Source organism: Centroberyx affinis, unplaced genomic scaffold (assembly GCF_046629955.1).
Source record: "Centroberyx affinis isolate AG114_WGS23_722 - 3 ecotype Tasmania unplaced genomic scaffold, CSIRO-AGI_Caff_v1 ptg004263l_1, whole genome shotgun sequence".
NCBI classification, from domain to species: domain Eukaryota; kingdom Metazoa; phylum Chordata; class Actinopteri; order Beryciformes; family Berycidae; genus Centroberyx; species Centroberyx affinis.
In genome coordinates this window covers 174,567-197,463 of record NW_027281991.1, presented here as the reverse complement: position 1 = coordinate 197,463, position 22,897 = coordinate 174,567, and the positions used below count along the sequence as shown (strand labels likewise).

At 39.0% G+C, this 22,897-nt stretch overlaps 1 protein-coding gene across 2 annotated transcripts in view; it reads left to right on the top strand.

Moving 5' to 3' along the window:
• Window positions 1–22,897, top strand: part of wwtr1 (WW domain containing transcription regulator 1) — a 44,386-nt gene that overhangs the window by 3,675 nt on the left and 17,814 nt on the right. For both annotated transcript variants that reach the window (XM_071543202.1, XM_071543201.1), the window contains exon 2: window positions 22,680–22,858. In XM_071543202.1, coding sequence (XP_071399303.1) covers window positions 22,680–22,858 — 179 coding nt within the window. The remainder of the gene's footprint in view (window positions 1–22,679; window positions 22,859–22,897) is intronic.

Sequence of the window (22,897 nt, the reverse complement as noted above, 5' to 3'; positions counted from 1 at the left end):
CCAAACAGTGTGGCTTTTCATAATGCTGTGTGATAGGATAGCGGAAAAAAAAAAACGAAAACTAGATTATGTACCTTTTTTGGAAGAAAATGAGGGTGTGCTTGGTGACAAAGCAATGTCTGTGTGTGAGAGAAAGATAATTTTTTTTTTACCAAATTATTGCTTAAAAGCCCAACAATTTAGATCAAGTTAATGTCACTATAATCTTGACATCAAATTGAGTCGATGAAGCCTTTACAACTTCTTAGCTTGAAGACTCTGGTCCAAAACAGGGATGTAATGGTGTGTTTACAAACAGGCTATGGTAAAGGCTATGGTTAGATTTATCAAACATGGCTGACAGCCTGTGATGCATTACATGGGAGGGAGAAATCAATAGTTTCAGCAGTCTGTCCTCTCACGTCAATAATGGTGGAACAGATAGTCGCCCTAAAGGCCAAAGGCTCTGACGCAAATGAAGACGCAAATATAATGAAGTTTGAAGTGGTTTGAAGCATGGTGACAGCCCACAGCGTATCTGCCCCTTTCTAACCAACTGTTCTGCTTGAATTTCTCCAGACCAACCGCTTGTTTGACACGGAAGTCTGGCTACGCCAGATTAATGTCACTAAAAACTCATTCTAAGGTGGCAGCCACACTGATCCATAATATGCAGAAAAAGGGACAGAATTATCCACATATAGATTTCTGTCCGTTGGGCAGTGTTGGAACGTCAACATGGTGGGCAAGGCAGAAGTACAGTAACGATCATAATGGTGCTACTTCATAGAAAAAAGAGGAAACAGACTATACAGTATGAAGTAAATAAGAAACTGACCTGGAAAACCTACAATCATCTCAATGTTATACCTAACTTTCTTCTTTTTATCTTTGTTTTGGTACCATAGTCCCTGTGTTCACTGCTATTTTTCCAAAACAAACCTAGGAATGCCTCTAATTGACTAAATGGATGGTGACACATCCGTCCATCCAGAAGAAGTTAAATTAATCTGACGGACATGGACGCGTCAGCCCTGTGTGACAGCTCTCATTGAAAATTAATTGAAATAAACTGAGACAGACACAACGGATCAGTGTGGCCGCCACCTATGGTTAACTTGGGCTCAAATGATGCACAGCAAAAAACAAACGGAATGAACAGAGGGTAAAAATAATATAAGTATTAAGTGAATCACTTTCATGAATACTTCCAAGTTGTTGCTTTGAACCATCAAGTTGGTCCAGTGAATATTCCCACATCACATGAACGCAACATAAGCTCCAGTTACATCCACAGGCAGGTAGTTGAGGGAGGGAGAGAGAAAGAAGTAGAAGAAATAAACAGACACGTCAAATATTCTCAATTGTGTACCAATGACTGTTGCCAATATCATTTGTAAACAACCTCTCCGTCCCTCCCCAACCCGCCGCGAGTCAGTTGACCGTATACTACACCATGGCAAAATTAAACGACAAGTAAATGAGGAGGAAGCAGTGGGAAGACCTGATGGAGTCTGATTGGGGTTCCGACATTGAAATGGATTTGGATGATGAGCTGGCACGGGATGGCACAGTGGCACAGACTCATCACTCAAAATGACAATCACTGGTTGAAATGAAAGTTGTCTTTGGCTTTGCAACTTGGACATATTGACACACATCCATCCAGGGAAGAAGTGACAGTCCAGGCAAGGAATACAGACAGACAGAGAGGGAGAGAGCCGTGTTTCCGGCAAACATTTGTGAGGTAACGTCAGCACCTGCTGGTCTGCTCTGCTCACTACATTCCTCCCCTGTCAAGTAAATATAGGCACAAAAATAGCAATAATAATTAAATATCTCAAAAACTGTGCGAGGGATTGTGTAATAGCAACTTGCTCTGCAATGACCTGACTTTTCTGATGTATATAAGTCTAAGTAGCATACCCACTTGATGCCCTTATGGATGCCCACAGTGCTGTAGGCATCCATAAGGTCCAGCACTTGGACCTTAATAATAAGCCATATTCATACATGTGTAGGATCTGATCAAAATGTTTCATTAGTATCAGTTCAGTTTATGGGCGTCTCATAGACAACCAGTGCAGTATTGATTAATTCTACAGTAGTATCTAAGTACAACTATGTAATCAATCATATCCATCATATCAGAGGTGGATGACACTGACTGGACCAGGGCCCCGTTTCACGTACGTGGTTTAAATAATCCAGGATAACTGGACGCGTGCCGTATCAAATTATTTTATCAATTGAGCTCAGGCTTTGTCCGTTTCACAAACGTGGATTAGGATTTGATTAGTCAATCCCGCATTAAATCATCTCGGATAACTGCGTGCACCCGCTATGCTACAAAGAGGAGATGAATCGCACACCAAAAACAGGATCACACTCCTTATATGGACACGAGGCCTTTGCAGGATGACGTAACATCTTGAAATTGACCAAAGCAACACCTTTTTTTAATTGTCATAAGTATATATGTTCATACTATCCAGCTAATTTAAGCTTAAACCTGAGTTTTTGCATGTTTGGGCTTAAGGCTCTGTTGCCCTGGTAACAAGTCTGGCTAAACTGTGAACTCGCTTTGTGAAACGGAAAATCCCGGGCTTATGCCAAATTGTCAACAAACTTATCCGGTTAACTGAGTTAGCCACGTACATGAAACGGGGCCCTGATCCCATTCTTAATAAAAGGACAATATTAACCCAATAAATGGGTGTCATCCTTAGGGTAATGGCAAGTGGAATCACATACAGTATACTCTGATACACAAGGCTAGACAAATATATTGGCATATTAATCTTGGTTTTTACATTATTTTAAGGGATTTTGTTTTTTATTGTACTAATTGCACCGTGATTGGATGTCATTTGGGTGACAATATTGTAAAAATAAATGTTTGTACGGATCCATACCTGTATACTGCACAGCTATATTTTCAGTCACAAACCTATGCTGATAAGCTAGATGGCATCCTTTTCCATGGTCCTCCCATCAGCTCTGACAATTAAGCCTGTTTAATGTCCACACTGCTCTCTTCTCCTTGTTTTTAATGGACAGGATGTGTTGCTGACATGCTGAATATTTTTTACACTCTTTTAGTAGGAGTTTCATAGTGTTGACTAGTGACTGGTGCTTGCTGAAGCATCTGCTGAGCACTGCCTTCGGCCCTGTGGTGTAACCTGATCTAGGCTCAACAACAATAGCGATGGGAGGTGTGTGTGTGTGTGTGTCTGTGTGTTTTGTCTTTGTTTTCAGCCGTCAGCTAAAACTATAATAGCCTGCCTCACCCCCCCCCCCCCCTTTCGCCACACACACGTGCGCATACAGAGCTGCAGACTAACTTTTTCCACTGGTAGCACTGGTGCCAGTAATATTTTTATTTGGTGACACAAATATGGCAGACAAGCATATGTACTTGGAGGGAGGGAAATACACACAGTGTAAATAACATTATTAGGTGTTAAAATAAAAAATAAAAAACGCATCATATCGAGCTTATGTGACTAAATAACTAAATGTGTAGAACATAGTACTTTACAATCAAATTCTAACTATTAGATCCTGAAAACAAAAAATAAAGCAATCAGTGGAGGCCAGTGAATGAGCATGATGCCACTACTCATACATTTGTTTAAACAATAGTATAGTTAAATTCATAATCAACCAAGCTGTTGTGTAAGTAGTAAACATGAATTTATTATTTATGTACCTTTAATTGTAATTACACATTAATTGTAACATTCTATACACATTATTATTTATGCTCTCAACCTTAATTATAATTCTTCATGAATCTTAAGAGTGTTATCTCACTGTTTTATTGCTTGTTGGCATTTTGATTTGTATTAATAACTAAGATTAGTTTGTTTAGACCTCATCTTCTTTTGTATACGTATTTTCAATCGGAAGGAGAGCAGGAGCGAGCTGTTGCAAAGTAGAGAGGAATGCAGTGGGACAGGAGTGGCAGTATACATCAGTGTTGCGATGTGACTGTGGGAAGTTGTTTACATGAGTCTGTACTTGTATACTTGCATGAGTCAGATAGGGGGCCCCCTAACAGAAGTGTGCTCAGGGCCCCAGCAAGGCTAGTATTGTCACTCAATACAAGTGTTTGGGGGCAATGACTGTAGATTTATCTCCTCGCAACACCTACATACTCCAGCATGCTCTACTATAAGCAGTAATGATTTGGTCAAGCTGGACAACAGGGATCCGATTTTACCGTTATCATCTGTTGTTCACCAGGTTGATAACTCATCACTCCTGGTTGTAGGCTTTTCAGTGGTTACTCTTAGCTTGTATATTTGTCAGTGGAATATACATAATGAGGACTTTCTAAGATCACTCAAGAATGTTTATCAGCAAAAATAAGCCTAAAAAGTGCAGCATGCCTGCAGGCACTATTCAAACTCTTTTGCGCTTGTGTAGTATGGCAAATGGTGCACTGGGACATGGAGTGGTCCATGCCAGAGCACATAGACAAACAAGTCTGCACTATGCATAATAGTAGGTAATACGCTACTGGCCACACTGATAACTAGATGTAACCTACACATGGAAAAATTATATGAGTAATGTAACAAATTACTGCTCCCAGGGAACAATAAGTAAAATAGTAATGTTACTTTTTATATTTTTTTTATTTTATTTTTTTAATTTTTCTTATATTTTTTTATAGGAGTGACAAGTAATGATTAATATATACATTTTTTTGAGTAATGAGCCTGACACTGAACACATTACATTAACATATTCAGCACACACAGTGTTAAAATGCTCTGCTGTTGAAGTTAATGACCTAATGATATAATTATAGAGCTGATATGATCATTCTGCGCCGTCACTGACTTATGTTTCCATTTTTTAAATAGGGGAGTAAGCCAGGTGTCTTAACCAGGTTTCTCATAATCAGAATATGAGCTTACCAGGATATTCTAACCCATTTATGACATTTACATGTGTCGACCCAAAACCAGTTACTGGAGTAACCAGGTTAAGAAGGCAATTTTCTGTGTGTTAAGAAGGAAATTCTCTGTGCGTGTAAACACATAGGATTTCCTCTGGTAGTATCTAACATGTTCTATCATATGGCAAAATGTCACATTGATCTGATGCCAAAATAACAAAGCTCCTCAAGATCTGGCCAAAAAAAGACATCATTGTGTTTTTTCCAGGAAGGCAGCTATAACTTATCAGCAGAGACCAGCTCATGCCACACTACCTATAAACATATCTCAACCATGTCTGAATCCTTAAGTAAATGGTGTAGGTGTGTGTTGCAGGGTCTGTCTGTGTTTGATCTCAGATAAACTGTCGGACCGAAACTTCACACACACACACTTCACACACACATTTATTTTGGTTAATATGAAATAATCTTTATTGGCGTAAATTGAAGAGGATGATATTGCCAAATTATTTCGGTGCATCACAAAGCAAACAGTTCTTGTTGAGTGTTTTGAGCGGAATGCTGGTATTTTCCATAGCCTGAATACACAAACACATACACACACATGCACAGACACATGCACAGATGGCAAGGAGGACAGGAAATTGAACTCATGGTTCCTGTTTGGTAGTGAAGGCTTCAGGGCTCTGGGACAATAACAGTAGATTACTTCCCAGAGACTGTGTGTGTGTGTGTGTGTCCATCTGTGCAGAGTTGAGAAATGGTGAACATGGTCAGTAATTTTGAAACTGTTTCTTCATTAGGGGTCCAAGCATGTAGTGCTGGAACCCTATTGTTTCTTTCTTTTCTTTCTTTCTTTCTTTCTTTCTGTCTTTCTGTCTTCCTTCTTTCTTTCTTTCTTTCTTTCTTTCTTTCTTTCTTTCTTTCTTTCTTTCACAGAAAAACGTCTCTCAATAACGCCCTTAATGAATACTGATGCATGTAAATGTGCTTGTCATTCCATTCTCTGTGTGAGAAAATGACAAAGACGGAAAAGAGAAATTTCCCCGGTGGCCTCAGGTCGAGCATCACCAAGGGAATAAAGTTTGAGTGGCAACATGTCACAGCAGCAGTTAATGCTGCCAGGACCCTTTATATAGCTAAAACTAAAAATATATATGAAGATATAAAGGTTGAGCCCAAGAAGCTCATTGCGGTGGTAAAGAGCTGGCTGTACGCCCGGCACCATCTCCAATGCGCCTTGGCCGTGCGCCACAAAACCATAACGCATCATTAATTTATAATCATATGACAATAAGTCCAATTGCTTAACACCTTGAATTTGTTGCAAATATTTGGAACAAATTGGGGCTCTGCTAAAAGACTGTAATGCACTTACTTCAGACTAATTCACACCATATGAGCCTATAATGAAATGTAGACGCTTTTTGGACAAACGATAGGTGACACTATTTAGTTGTGGGTGTTCTTTTGACACTTATTAGATTATATGATGATATTATTAGAGAGATTTCCAATTTGCTGTAGAGTAGGCCTGGAAATGAAGGCCATTTTTACTTTATTTCACTACGTTGCCATTGAAGTCGCCATTCCCCATTGTCTCCAAAATGTGCGCAATCATGGGTCAGCTTATGTAGCGGTACGCACATTCTCACTACAAGTGTTTTTTTTTTTTTTATAATATGTGTGAAGTAGCACCTACCATCTAACTTGAAGAGTACGCAGAAATGCATACAAAATCATCATCAAAGCCATCTCCACATTTACATACATTGCGGGAAAGCATTGCTATCGGATTTCTATCTGGCTAATGGAGATGCACTGATGTGGGCAGGTATAAATGGAATGTGGATAAATCATATCTGGATACTATCCAGATAAGGGACACATGAAATGACAAGTGTAAATGGGGCCTCTGTCTTTTCAAAGTGTGCTTAGACCCTGCAATCGTCGCTTGTGGCTATATTTATTATAATATTAGTTCCTAATTTTTAGAAGAGAAACCCATCAGTGCCAAAACAGAAAATGGAAAATGCGATGGGATTTCTAGTTCCTCCATTCCTCTTCCACTGAAACCACCCCAAACCTTCTGCAGATTCACAGTAAATTCACAGTAAGTTTACAGTAATCAGATTCACACTGTAGGCATTGGTTGCATGGGTCATTGTTGGATCATTTGGCTAAAAAACTACAGCTTTCAAAATCATCTCGCTATCATCTTATCAGAAACAGAGTAACAAAATATAGCTGCTAGCAGCAATGAACAGATTACTACAGTGGGACATTCTAAAAGGCTTAATGTGAAAACGGCTGAACGAGGCAATATTTAACATTGATGAAAAAATTAGATTTTTTTTCCCCAGGTATACAGAAACATAAGAACTAGCAATGGTGAAAAGAAAATGAAAAGTTACATCAATTTGATGTTTTTATAAATTGATATAGTAAAAAAAATGCCCAAAACAGGGGGCTTCCTTTTCACTTCCATCAAAAGGAAAACACTGGGTATAAACCAGAATACTTGTAATAATAAAGTGGTAAATTGCCCTAAAACCATTAAATATGACAGCTTAATGTGGCTTAATGACCTAAAATCAAAATAGAAAATTAGTAGTAGTAGGTAGTGAATAATTGGAATAAGAATTCTCTCTTATTTATTTCAGATTTTTCCTCATCAGATTTAGGTAAATAAACCACATTAAGCCACATTAAGCTCATTCATTTCCATTCATTTTCAACTGGGGATCTTGTCATAGTTTTTTGACCATGTTATTGATTTACCTTTAACTTGAAATTTTCACCACAGTATCTCCTTGTTTTGTACTCCTTGTTTTTGCTTGACCGGATACCCTGTAAAACTTGTCTTTTACAGGGTATCTGCGGGTCATTAAAAAGTATGAAAAAGCATTAAATCAATTTTGCAAAAAATAAGGCCTTAAATGTCATTAAAAAGTTTTAAATATGATTCCGAGGGGTCTTAAATATCTTCTTTATTGTTGCTCTTTCCGTGACCACACCTGGCTAATATGCATAAAGGTGTGTCTTGGCAGAAATACATTTGATTTAAAAAAAATCTAGTGCATTTTCAGCAGCGGCTACTGGATTACTTCAGTGCACATAAATATCTGTCAAGGAATATGCTAACAAACAACCTCAGAGTGGCATTAAAAGGTCTTAAAAGTGGCATTAAAAAGGTCTTAAAAAGCATTAAATTCAGTTTGCTGATACCTGCAGATACCCTGTTTTAAGACCACTAAATATCTCTAAAATGCACCAGCTTTTCAAGCCATGCACTCATAAAGTCATATTGTGAGAAACGCAACAGTGGTGTTAGTCCCTCACTAGTTCAGTTGGTATGTCAGCTGCCTTTAACAACACCAACTTTGAAGACCAGGGTCAACCAGAACACTGGGAAAGCCAGCAGGTCCATACTGTGTAGGAAGTACAATGCCATTTACAAGGACTGTAGAAGTGCCTTCATATATTACTGCTATTCAAACAATTTTAACAAGAAATTTTACATTTTAGCCAATAACTTCTCCTTTCCATCCATCTACATCATCAATTACTTCATGAATAGGCTGCTCATAGAGCAAGCAACTGTACGACTATAAAGAAATACTGACATCTGGCTCAAACCAAAACTTAGAACATATAATCAAATTAAAAACATGTATAGTCCAGAACCTTATGTTACTTTACCCTTGGAAAAATCCAGAATATCTGTGTGCCCAGTTGAGAACTGGTACCCTCCCTCTGGCAATTGAGTTGGGCAGGTTCAATTCTATTGATGAGGAGGAGAGACTTTGTACTGTAGGTGAACTTGGTGTTGTCGAAGATAAATTTCAAATTTTGTTTCATTGTACGTTATATGAGGAACTAAGACTGCTTTTATTTGAGAAAATGCAAAACAAGAAGCCTGAGTTGTTCTGGTTAGGAGATGAGGTTAAGTTGGAATGGTTATTCAGAGAGGAAGTTTTTATAGTGGCCAGTTTTATTGGGAAAACATGGAAACTGAGAATGGAGAAGCTGTTTATTTAAATGTATGACTTTGATTTGTGTGTTTTGATTATTTGTTTCTGGTTCTTGTTTGTTTGGTGGAACACACCTCTGTCTTGTAAGCCCACACGGGCTGGGCACCATGTGGTGCACGACACATAAATAAAAATCTATCTGTCTATCTATCTATCTATCTATCTATCTATCTATCTATGTGCGTATCTGTCTTTGTCCCCTGACATGGACGAATACATCAATCATCAGTGATATCTGTGATGATTGATGAGAATGTACACTTGTCAAATTTACAGAAGTTTCACATCTCTATGACTAATGGTGAGCCTTAGACTTTGAGGGCTTATTATAGTGCCCCCTATGGGTCAATCAGTACCATTCTTTGTGTCCAGGTTATGAGTCAACTAATCTTGCATAGCCATACCTCTGTCTCAAAGTCACAGAGGTCTGGAGAATTACTCCTCAGATAATGAGACCTTGCAGAGCCAGAGGCAGCCATTCGAGTTTGAAAACACACACCTAGGAAATGGCACCTCTGGTTTGTCTTAACAGCGAGCAATAAAAATGGATGGAAACTTTGGAGCCTTGCTTCTTTCTTTTCGGAAGTATGCTCTTGACATCAAATTGAATCGATGAAGCCTTTACAGCTTCTTAGCTTGAAGACTTTGCTCCAAAAGGAAGATAAGGAAACCGGGGAACTTGAATTGAATAGTCTACTAGGCAAAGCAAAGGCAAGGCAAGGCAAACTTTATTTATATAGCACTTTATAACATTTCATACACAAGCCAAATCCAATGTGCTTCACGTAAAACAGAAAAAATACATAAAAATCCTCCTAAGCCAACTTGCTCAGGGCCACACACCACAACTATTTAAAATGACGTAAAAAAAAAGAAAGAAAGATAGAAAGAAATGAAGAAAGATTGAGATGAAATGAAGAAAGATTGAGATAAAATAGGTAAAACATAAATAAAGAAATGAAAGAAAGAAATAATAATAAAGATAATAACACCTGTTACATCTACATACAGATGATTTAGCAGAAGGCCACAGAGAAAAGGAATGTTTTGAGCCAACTTTTAAAAGAGTTGACAGTGGGAGCACATCTCAGTGCTTCTGGAAGTTTATTCCAGTAATTGGGAGCATAATTACTAAAAGCAGCTTCACCTGATTTAGTTTTCACCCTGGGAACAACTAACAGACCGGTCCCAGATGACCTCAGAGGTCTGGGTGGCTCATATCCTAAGAGCAGGTCAGAAATGTATTTTGGAGCTAAGCCATTTAGACATCATAGACAAGCAGCAGAATTTTAAAATCAATTCTATGGCACACTGGAAGCCAATGCAGTGATCTAAGAACTGGTGTAATGTGTTCTGTTTTCTTAGTCTTAGTCAGAACTCTGGCAGCAGCATTCTGAATGAGCTGTAACCGCCCCAGAGTTTTTTTGGGGAGACCAGAGAAAAGAGCACTGCAGTAGTCTAATCTACTGGTAATGAAAGCGTGTATCAGCTTTTCTAAATCAGGTTTTGACATAAGACCCCGTACTTTGGTTATATTTTTAAGATGATAAAAGGCTGATTTTGTAATGGTATTTATATGTTTGTTAAAATTGAGATCGGCATCCATAATAACACCAAGATTCCTAGCTTAGTCTTTACTCTTGAGAGACAGGGAGTCAAGGTGAGCCCTAATTAGGAATGTCACAATACCAGAAATTTGGTAGTCGATACCAATACCATTGAAATTCCATGATTCTCGATACCCAATTCGATACCACGGTAAAAAATAAATAAATAAATCCCATGTACTTCAACAAACACTCCTTTATCTATGAAAACTTTGAACATTACAAAAAGCAACAACAATGGCATGTAACATTCAAGTAATGAATAACAAGAAACAACTATTAACATTAAATAAACAAAACATTTTTTTAAACAAAAAAATGAATGGAAAAAAGCCTTAATATATAAAACACTGACTGACTGACTTTGCCTAGTTTGTTCCTGTCTCTCCTGCTCGACATTCTCCTCTGGCTGATACTGTGAAAAGAAAATTAGGAGATTTCAGGTATAACTCAAAGAAAACAGCAGAGGCTGCTGCACACACAATGTACTAACACACACACACACACACACACACACACACACACACACACAGAGAGAGAGAGAGAGAGAGACACACACAGTCTTTGAGGATAAGAGTGTGTGGCAGGTATGGCAAGCAGTCATTTAAATTGACTAACATGGTGACAGATCATTAGTGTGGAAATATGTATTAAAAAAATTAACGTTATATTTTGATGACAGACTGAACGGTAATGACTGTTGCCTACTGTGAGTTATCGCTACGTTAGCCTAACAAGATAACGTTAGCCTTAGCGTTTAGCCATTGTAAACGTCTACAACAGATGCCAGCTGTCGCAAACAAAAATAATGGTAACATTTCAGGATAAGAACATTTTGACAATATGTTGAAACTCACTCACTTTGAATTCTTTGTATAAATCTGGATGCCTGTCTTTGATAAGTTTGAAGTGTTTCCTCCTTTCGTCTGAAAAGTTCGGTGGCACCGTTTGTAAACTGGTTTTTACGAATCTATAACTACTAACACTTGAAGGGCCTCTGTTGTCTCGTCTCCGCCATCTTCTTTCTGTTTGTCTTTGTTTGTGTCGCGTCATGTCACTCCTTCTTTTTTTTGTTTTTCTTGCATCCTCCTGTTCTTTGCTTTGCCTCCCCCACTCATACTTTAGTCAGTTAAAACTTCAACACTTGTTTATTTTGAATTTAAGGGGGGTTTATTTGTCCGACTGTCGGGAGCTCTCAGTCTAGCCAGCCATCTTGCTTGGTTGCCTACCGGAACAGCAAAATACATTTCTAAATGTGAACTATTGCTTCTCTACCACGGAGCACCTATTTTGTAATTGTATTCACAGTTCACTGTTGTGTACTAACGGGAAAATGTTTTTAAATGATATAATTGGGTACTGTGTGATCCCTTGTCTTCATCTGTGCCCTGTTGCCTGGTGTGAGCACCTTTCTCATGGTCAGCAAGGCCAGTTTTTGAGTCTGAACTGCCTTCGGTAGGCAATATTTGATATGTTTGGTAGTCTGACCTAGGCTTTAGACACATCGACACATGGAGATGCTGGCCACTCTGGCAAGAAGAAAAATGAAATTGTGGTAAATGGGAGCACATTATCATAGCTTCTCTGTCAGATATGTCAAGAAGGAGGTAGCCAGGACACATACTGGTCTCTTGTCATGTGAGGACGAGAGTTGATTGAGAATTGATCACATTTTATCAATGCTGATTTATTAACGCTTCCTCCTTAATGATTCCATTCCTTAACAATTCCCTAATTGGTACCTTTCTTATATAATACCTTTGACCTTTGGCATCTCAATTCTAATTCTAAGCCTGTAACGGAATTGTTTGAAATTCTGCTACAAATCCCTAATTGGCATTAATGAAAAAAATATCATTAGCTGTTCATACCATATGGTTTTATTATTGTGTCACAATAAAACACCATACAGCTGTACAGTGTGTGTGGACTGTGAGATTGTAATGTGATGTGAAGCTCCAGAGTGTGTTCAGTCTCCTTGTAGCTGAAGCTCCTAGTTTAGTTTGTGTCTTTATAGATCTTTATCCGTATAGATCTCTTCTTTCTCATATTGTCTTGGCTAGTTTGTCTCTTTATGAAAGTATAGATCTCTTTCTCCTGACATTGTCTAGTCTAGTTTGTCTCTTTGTGGAAGTGTAGACCTCTTTTAGAAGTTGTGTAGTCTCTTTTTTTTATGGGGGAGGGGGACATTTTTGTCTACATTTCACAGTAGACAGTGGAGAGAGACAGTGAGAGAAACTGAGTAAATGTAGAGTCTCCTCTTGGTAGCAGGCTCATTAAAACATATGAGCACTGTGTAGTTTTACAAATAGTGCTGTAGTTTGTAGGAGAGATCCCATTTTCACCTCTAGAATACCTTTCCTTCACTTTCCTTCTGTTGCTCTATTCATGACTGTGGAATGTTTATGTGAGCAGCAGTTATGTGGGCGTATTGTCCACCATTGGTGTGTGTGTGTGTGTCGTGGTTCCTAGCCTGTCATGTGTGATGCATGATCTATTCTGTAGTCCCATTGGCCATTTGATCTGTCCTCCTATTGGCCATTTGACAGTTTGACTGACTGCTTTGTCTGGCTCACACAGAGAGGAATGTGGTGTGTGTGTGTGTCACACATAACAATGCATTCCTCAAGTTAAAATCTTTTTAGATGTGAATGTGTAAAGTGAGTGATAAGACTTGGGCCCAGTCACAGAGCTGTGTTGTAATGGTGTGAGCCCAATCTGCTTAGTGCTGAGTTTTCATTCAACATCTTGGAAGCAGTGAGCATTCCACTCTCAATACTTCTTGCTAGGAAATTAAATTCTGGCAGTTAAAGGTGTTTAGAGCTTCATTTCTGTTTTTTGGCTCATAAAATAGTTAAAGTGGCTGGTAAATTATGTAATCAGATGCCTTGTTTGGTTGATGAGTTAGTTTCCAGCCTTTCTTGTTGAGCTTACTGTAAATAGTGGTAATAGGCATACAACAATATCTGACACACAATAAATCTTGATATTTAAAAGTCAAAGTAAGCATCATGGACCTTTTAAAAATGTACTTTTGATATAATTTGTAAAAAAATAATCTGTTTTTTTTTCAACTAAATGAGAAATTACTGTTGCAGTTTAATCAAAGTAGACTCACTGCTGCTAGACTGAGAGCTCTAATGGCATTTTCCACATTACCTTGACTACAGAGCTATGCCACTCACATTCCTGGACCACCCTACACACACACATTCTCAAGAGTGTTGGTAATATTTGAAGGTTGTGTAGATCAAGTTGGCCTTCATAGTGTGTGAGACACAGAGACGGAGATGCACTATAAATGCAATAATTTCTGAGGCAACTATATAATAGTCTCATATATGGGTGGGCGATATGACAATCTTAGATTGGTGAAAATTTCTCCGTGATCTGCCATTACAGAGAGTTGTATCATGCTACATTCTATCACAATCCAAGTATAGTTTCGCTGACACCACTCACACACACTGACTGCTTCCAAACTTTGCTTTCACAGTTTTTTTATATTGTATTTATTCTTCTCTTTATGCAGCCATAGCTAACTTTATCAAGTAGGTTTGCCAGACACCCGGTTTTCGACCGGACTGTCATTCAAAATCATTCTGTCAATAATAATCCACTAACTCTAGCCCTGCTGATTTTTCCCTATCATTGGTGGGTATTTGTTGCTTCAACAAGCTAAAAGTGTTCTGATAGGCTGATGACTAGAGCAGGGGTAATCTGCTGTGTAAGTGCAAAGTTTTGAATGAGTTTTATCGGGCCTACGTTATGGAGAAGCGTGCGTCTGTCTGTCTGTCCGTCCATCTGTCCGTCCATCTGTCTCGTTTGCTCCGGGATTTCCCCCTGCGTTGTCGGATATTAAGGGACTAGTTTGGGTCTCTGTGTCTGTGTTTTTTGCTTAGTTGCTTACAGTCTATGCTGCAGAGGCCAGGAGGCAATATGATGTTTAACATGCTTGTGCAGTGTAAGCTCACTCCCCTCAATAAAAAAGCGCAAATCATGACTGCGATCGACACCTGTCAATCAAAAATGTGTTGTTTGATCTCAGACAACTTTAAAATATTGTTTTTATGTTAAAATTATATTTTAACATAAAAACAATATTTAAAAAAAAAAGATTGAAAATTCCTTTTTTCCCCCGTGGTATCGAAAATGGTATCGCATATCGATATTAGAACTTTTAGAAATTCTAGTATCGTGACAACCAGTGTTGGGCAAGTTACTGAAAATTAGTAATTAGTTACAGTTACTTCTCTCAAAAAGTAATTGAATTACTTTACCAATTACTGTATAATAAAAGTAATTAGTTACTAGGGAAAATAACTTTTGCGTTACTTTTAAATGTCTCCGTTTCGGTGTACGCCGGTAACAATTACAAGTGGACCCTATCCTACAGTCCCTGCTGTGGGAAGCACTGTGATCAGACCTCTCTGGATTAGACAAGCAAGTAGAGAAAACCGGCATCAGCCGTACCAATTAATTTCCAAATACTTTGGGATTCAACACATTAACATTGCTTCCCATGGTCAGAAAAAATTGCCAGATTTGTCGCTAGTCACTTTTGAGAAATAAAGTCACCAGGGAGGTTGGTAGTCTTTTGATTCACTTGCGCCACCGTAAAGTCGGATGATCATAAACCGGATAATCCAATAAATGAGTAACGAGCCCATTTAAATTTCAGTAATTGTAATTGCGCTATTTAATTTGAAAAAGTTATTAGTTACATCACTACTTTTGTCAGTAACTAGTAATGTAATTAGTTACATTACTAGTTACTGACAAAAGTAGTGGAATTACACATTGCTGACAACCCTACTCCAGTTATCAGTTTAATCTTTAAAACTGATTTTTATTTAGATTATTTTGAATTCTGGCCTTTATAGGAAAGAAAAGTCAACATGCCAATTGTGACCCTGGTGACTGCATTTGTAAAACTTTGGAAACATTCACTTTTGATCATAATGTGAAACAACCAATAGTCCACCTACTTCTCAGCTGGCTCAATGAATTCATGACTTGCCATTGGCACCAAAGGTTGTAAGATTGCAAATATTTGCAAATACGTAACTTCTGATATTCCACTTCTTCTACAATTTTTCATATTCTTCTTCTTGCTTCTTTCTCCTAACTCTTTCTTCATTTGTTAATTGTTGTGTTGCTTGGCTTTGTCAATTTGAATTAAATACCAAGAAGTATATTGTTGAAATGAAATCAATGAATCAAATGAAAGCAAAAATGTACATCATATTCATAAAATGTGTTAAAACGCAATATTAAGAAGACACCATAAGGTAAAATGAAGTAGAGTAAAACAATATAAAAGTAAGTCTGTAAAGTAAGTCTAAGAACTAGTGTAATTACAGAATACCATAGAAATATGGAACGCTCATCTACCATTATCTGTTTTCTATCATTTTTTTAAAAATAAATTCCATTAGTTGTTTGATTCCCTCACATAAAGCTTAGAGGTAGAAAGTAATTCACTGTGTTAACATTAATACATATATAATTAAAACACAAATAATTTACAATGATGACTTTATTTTCCCTCCATTCGATAAATATATCTGAACAGAGAATTTAGTGCCCTATTCTTGGCAACTCTTGAGTATGTGTATGGTGGTGGTGGTGGTGGTGGTGGTGGTGGCGGGGGGGGGGTACGTTAGTAGAGTAGGCTGTGTGTGTTTGTGTGTGTGAGATGGCAGTGGTGGGGGGTGGGTGGGGTAGAAGCCGCAGCAGCTGTTGCCAGGATATCTAACTATAGCACTGTGACACATAGACACACACACCCACACACTAGCAGTTGTTGTAGCTGGTAAGAAGAGCAGCCACCCATAATGCTTTGCAGCAGCTGCTGTCGTGTGTGTGGTGAGCCGGGGTCCATGATGAGTCTTGATCAGTTCATTTTAAGGTTTTACTGCTTTGTCTGAGGACAATTTGAATTGAAATGGCCAATAGTCCTGCAGCAGCTTTGCAGCTTTGACACAAGCCCCATTCATTAAAGGAATAGTTCACCCAAAAATGAAAATTCATCATTATCTACTCACCCCCATGCCAGCTGAAACTCCGGTGAAGTTTGTTAGTCCATACAACAGTCCCTGAGCTCCATAGGGGAACAGCATAGAAGCATGCTCCAAAACAACTAAAGTGTATATTAATAATGAAGGGGTTGACATTCATCTGCTGCAGTGTTTTTAGGAGAACATGAGGCTGCAGGGTGTTAAAAGCTGAACTGAAGTCTACAAACAACAGTCTAGCATAGGCCCTAGGATTCTCAAGGTGTTTAGTCACTAAGTGCACTACACTGTTGGTTGCATCACCAGTGCCTCTCTGGTGTATGTATGCGAACTGGTAGGGATCTAGCTGTGGGCCTGCATCCAGCTGTAGTTTGCTTACCATGAGCTTCTCCATACACTTCATCACAACAGAGGTTAGAGCAATAGGTCTAAAATCATTATTCTCCTGTGGACAGGGTTTCTTAGGGACAGGTGTGATGATTGCCTTTTTCCATTGTGTTGGTACTAACCCGGAGATGGTATCCCAGTCTGTGCATAAAAAGCAACCTTTCAGTGTTTCCTGTCATCTGTCCATGCATTGATAGATTTAACTAGGGGTTTACTACTCTTTAGGGCTGTCTTGTATGTGGGGATCAGGTGAACAGTGTTGTGGTCAGAATTAGACAGGGGTGGTTTAGCTATGGCTGTGTATGCATGTTTTACATTACCATAGCACTTGTCTAAAGTCCTATTCTTCCTGGTGTCACATTTAATATACTGTTCAAAACCTGGCAATGCAGTGTTTAAGTTGCAATGATTAAGATCTCCCATGATGAAAATCGGGGCATTTGAGGTGCGCTGTAGTTCATGAACACAGTCTGCCACCTGTGACGCAGCCCTCGAGGCATTGCTATTGGGGGGTACATAAACAGAGCAGATGATGATATTACCAAACTCTCTTGGTATATATACGGCATGAGACTCACACATAACAGTTCTATATCAGGGTTACAGACTTTCTCCCGGACTGTGTGCTGTCTGCACCACTTGTCATTTATGTACAAGCAGAGCCCGCCCCCTTTGCTTTTCCCTGACAGCTCGCTTCTGTCAGAGCGAATGTCAGGGAGCAAAAAGACAGTCAGGGATCTCTGGGTGTAACCAAGTCTCAGTGAAAAGCATGATACAGGACTCACCGTACTGAAAGCATCCCCTTGTTAGGAGTCGGAGTTCGTCCATCTTATTTCTGAGCGACCTTGCGTTACTCAGGATCATAGATGGCAGGGGCGGTCGATTGCCTCCTCTCTGTAGCCACTATCGTACGCCTCCTCTCCGGCCTCTTTTCCGCAATCGCTGCTGACGTGAAGCTCTAATGTCCTCTGGCAAGTTTTTGATTAGCGTTCCGAAAGGATCTACTGCATCTCCGTAGTGGCGTAGAGACAGGAGCGCTTCCTTCGCGTAAGCTAGCGCCTGGTTCCTACTTGCCCAAGCCGGTATAGTTTTGCAGGTGGTGAAAAGTCTGCACAAGAGCATTAACGCCAACAACAAAGGTCCCGAAACACATGCCATCATTTAGTCCTTCGTCTTGATCATACGAATTGCACATAGGGCATACCGGTTGCTCACAAAAAGCCAAGCAAACACCAAACAGAATCAGAATCAGAAGATTCAAACAAACAAACGATTTTCTGTGGCAATGGGATTGTGCCAGTATTACACTATGCAAAAGTTGAAAATATAAATTCAGAATTGTTCAAAAAGCTGTTTCTGGTCATAATAATGCCTAATGACACAATGAAATATGATTGTGAAATCATACAGTGTTTGAATTCCACATTTAACTTCACGCCTGGTTAGATGAGGCGGTACAGTGGCGCGACAGTGTGCCTTTATGAATCGCTTAAGGGACATGCAAATGATCTGCAGAGGCTGTTAGCGCTGAAAGAGTGCAAGCGGTAGATTGAGGCGGTAATGCGTTTATGAATAGGTTGGGAATAGGGTTCTCCGCAAAAAGTGTCTGCAGCTCAGAAACCTGGGTTCTTATGCTCCCCCCACTAAGGCAGCCCATGCACGTTGCCCAGATGGTGGCGCTATAAAAACAAACCTGACGTTTTGGCCAATAACTTTTGAACCATGTGTTGTAGAGAGAAAATCATTGTGTCCATAGATACTTTCAATGTTTTTCCACCATTTTTAATTCTTTTGTAACTCCTCCTAGGCCGTTAATCCGATTCACACAAAACTTGGTGTGGACTATCTTGGGACTGTTCTCTTTAAATGCTGCATAAAGGTTATTGATAAGCCAAATGGTTTGTAGTTTATTGACCAATAAACAAGCATAGCATTTTAAGATGCTACAGGTCCGGGTCTGTTCTTGTTTCGCCGTGTCTGCCAGTTGTGTTGCGCCTGTCTATATTTTACCTATGGGTAAGTGAACACTTGTACAAGAGGCTCCATCTGCCATCAAGAGTGGTTCTTCTTGGCTTCCATGAGTATAGGGACAATGGAGGGAAAAGAGTTTCACAAGCTCAATGAACACCACAGTGGCACCACTCAGGAGCTCCCTTGGCATTGTAATGCTGAGCAGCCTTCTTTTCCACAGATAAGCTTCCTCATCAAGTTTGACCCAATGTCCCTGCACAGCTGTTGAAAGAAAGAAGTGCTATTTAGTATGCAAAAAACACCAAGAGGGACACACTGAAGATATGACCATCTATCAGTATCAATATCATCAACAGTACTTCGTAGTTCTCCACACACTGCTCTTGCAATGTACATAATTCTCTTATTAACTAATGTTTCGGTCCACATGGACCTTCGCCAGAGTATGGAAATTTTGGAAATGACAATGAATCCACTGTAAATAGTTTAGGCATCTCCCCTCCCCTGCACTCAACTGACAGCATTTATTTAATTAAAGGGTGAAGGCGACGAGGATGAAAAAATAAATAAATAAATAAATAAATAAATACAGAGCAGTACCGGTGATTACACCTGTTTTGGGTGCTTAAACAACTGGTCCGGTTCGGTTTTAAAGGTCCCATATTCTACCCTTTCCAGTGTTTTATTTTATGTCGTGAGGTCCATTCAAAGCTGTTTGTGTGGTGTCATGTACCAAAAACACTCTCAATCCATTTTTACACGTTCATTTTCCAGCATCTCTCTGAGCCTTACCAAGAACAGGCTGTGTCTGTTGCTGTGCCTTTAAAGCTCATTAATATTAACAACCCCTTTGTTCTGATTGGCTAACCTTTTCAAGAGTGAAACATGAGACACCACAGCCCAGCAGCTGCAGACAGAGAGAGGCAGGGAAAACTCTCTGGTAATAAACAATGACAACCGTACAACCGCTTTGAAAAAAACACTTTAAATTATTATATCAGAAATGATAATAAGTGTACCTTTGTGACACCACAAAATTACGGAAGTCCAAACGGCTTGTTTAGAGGCTCGGTTTTCTAATATGGATTGTGTGGATTTAGTTGGCAACCATGCATTTTAATACTTTCACAATGTTCAGATAGCACATCCAACACCTTCATAATCAAAGAGGCAAGGGAAATCCTGTTTTACACGATATGGGACCTTTAACACCAACGTTTGCCAGCTCGGCGGTGTTTAGACCTTCGGGCCAATCACAGTGCTTAAAAATGGAAAACTCCACCCAACCGGGAAGCCGGGCCAGCTTAATCACAATCGAAATCAGAAATCAGAAACAGAAGCCAAACACACAATCAAATGACAGGCACAGACTGTTTAATCTGAACCACAGAGCTGACAGGTTGTGTTGTCAAAATGTCGAGAAAGAAGAAACTAGACATTCTGTCTTATTTTCAGCCTAATGTGAGTGATAAAGCAATGTGTTCAAGTGAATTTAACAGACATGTCATTGTCATTTTCACATGATCCATCTTTTAACTGAAATTACTGTAGTGTAAAGTTTGCTACTGGAGATTGAACATCATAGACATCAGTGACTTCTGAATACATGCACTGCTCTATTCTAACAGAACAGTTTTGAGGGAAGTGGCAGAAAATATTGATACCTACGATATCGGATACGGTATGATCACCTTCAAACAAGGAAATGCTAATTCACATGCGAAACAGGTGAATTGTATTTTTTTAAAGGTAATGTTGTTCATTCTATTAGTATCTTGGCAAGGACAACAGGAGATTGAGGGAATCAGAGTCAGGAAGAGAGCACAGAGCATCCAGACACTACACCGCCCATGGCTTCACTACAGCCTTTTCTGATTGTTTTTTTTTTATGTTTGCAGTTGTTAGTGCTCAGTGTGATGGGAATCTTCCATCAATAATAATTATATAAAACAATTCCATTCCATTATAATGTAGAGGTATGTTATAAGATTAACAACAATTTAACAACTGTATAGTAATAGGCTAGCAATGGCTTTGCAACTGTGATTGCTAATCTATGTGTGAGAAAAAATGTTTTTTTGCTGGTGAATATTGCAGTAACTAGACTGAGCTAGCAGAGCTGTGTTTTGCATGAAAGGTTTGGAATTTATCAAGTTTGGCCAATGCTAATGAGCCATGTAGAGTGAACCTTGCTTAACCAATGTCTCAACCAATGTCTGTATCACAATGTGTTTTTGTAACCGTAATGTCTAATCTATGATGACAAAAATTATATATTTTATTAATAAAGATGCCCTCCTAAAATGGGGTGGTGGCAGCAGGTAAAAGTGACTATGTAATTCAACATGTTACAATTAACAATAAAATAAAGCTGTCTTATTAGGAGTGGATGGCTGTGGTGAAAAATTAAAATCAAATTTAAGTAGAACATACTTATGGCAGCGAGCCCCCAGAAAATTTTGACTGCACCCCCAGTCAAAGCAGGCTAAATCTGGCCCTGGCTCTGGATTATAACCCCTAAGTGAACTTTATACTTAGTAATGAACTTTTAATGAAAATGACATCTCGTAAACTGATGCATATTTGGGGTTGAAAAGGATCTCCGTGGAGGTGTTGTGTACCTGTCCAAGAATCTCAACTTTGCGTCAAGTCTACGTGGAGTCGCGCTGCTCCAACATATCGTATTCCTCCAGCTGCATTGCTATAGTCACGTCCATGTTTGTTTTACTGGTGATTGTCGCCATGTCTGCTTCCTGTTCCTCTCTTCTATGTTTAGTTTTGTTGCAATATGATTTTTTTTAAAAACATTGCCACCCTGTGTACGGTAGTATGACGTGGACGTGCCAGTCTGTTCTTGGAGTCACATGATAATTAGACACACAAAAACAATTAGACAATTACAATGTAAATAGTACGTTGGTTGTAAGTTTCAATAACAGTTTTTATAGGAACAGATAGCTGCCAGTGTCCCTAAAATAAATAAATATAGCCCATAAAGTTGTCAAATAGGCAATATGTGCTATAGCCTTTTGCTGCTGTTTTGTTCCAATCTACTTTCCTGAACAGTAATCTTTCAAGCATGGATCATTAGTGACTGGGGTAACATTTCAATGGCATTGCACATCACTATTGCATTGTCAACCGGGCGAAAAGCAATAGACTGGGATAAATAAATACTCCTGTATTCCTCACATTGTCATGCATTGCATATATATTGATATTTTTAGTATTCTCCACCTTTTCATAATGCACACATTTCACATTGTCTTTCAGTCTCAGTAAGTTCTGGTGCTACTGATACTATTGCTGCTATTTTGCACATTCTGTTAATGCTAGAATCTATATTTCATTTTGCCCATTTTTCATTAATATATTTTAGCTTAATATGTACTAGTGTTGGAATTGTTGGTTGAGTATGTTTATATAACCCTCATTTGCTATATACTAATTTATATTTGATTCTTTTATGTAACCCATTACTATTTGCTGCTGCAACGTCCAGATTCCCCACAGCGATCATTAAAGTTTCATCTAATTTAATAGAATTGAATCTCATCTCGTCTCAATCCTCCCCACTGACAATGTTACCTCCTAAACTTCTCTGATAGCCATGTATTAGTAGGTAACTATGCTTTAATTGAATGAGCAGGTGTTCCTAATATTTAGTATACTCTGTGTACATATGTGTCCTTTCTCTTCTAGGTGCTTTGAGTGATGGAAGTGTAGTCTGTACTGCAATAACAAAGAATCTCTCTCTCCCTCCCCTATCCAGTCATATAGAGAAGATAACAACATGGGTCGACCCCAGGAAGTCCATGGCGCCCAGCATGACATCGATGTCCCTACGCCACAATGCCCAGAACAACGCTACCCCACTCTCACAAACACACTCCCATACACAGCCACACACCCAGGCGCAGCGCTGCATGGCCCCATCTCAGCCCAACCTGGGTGAGTACATTTACACACACACACACACACACTTAACTT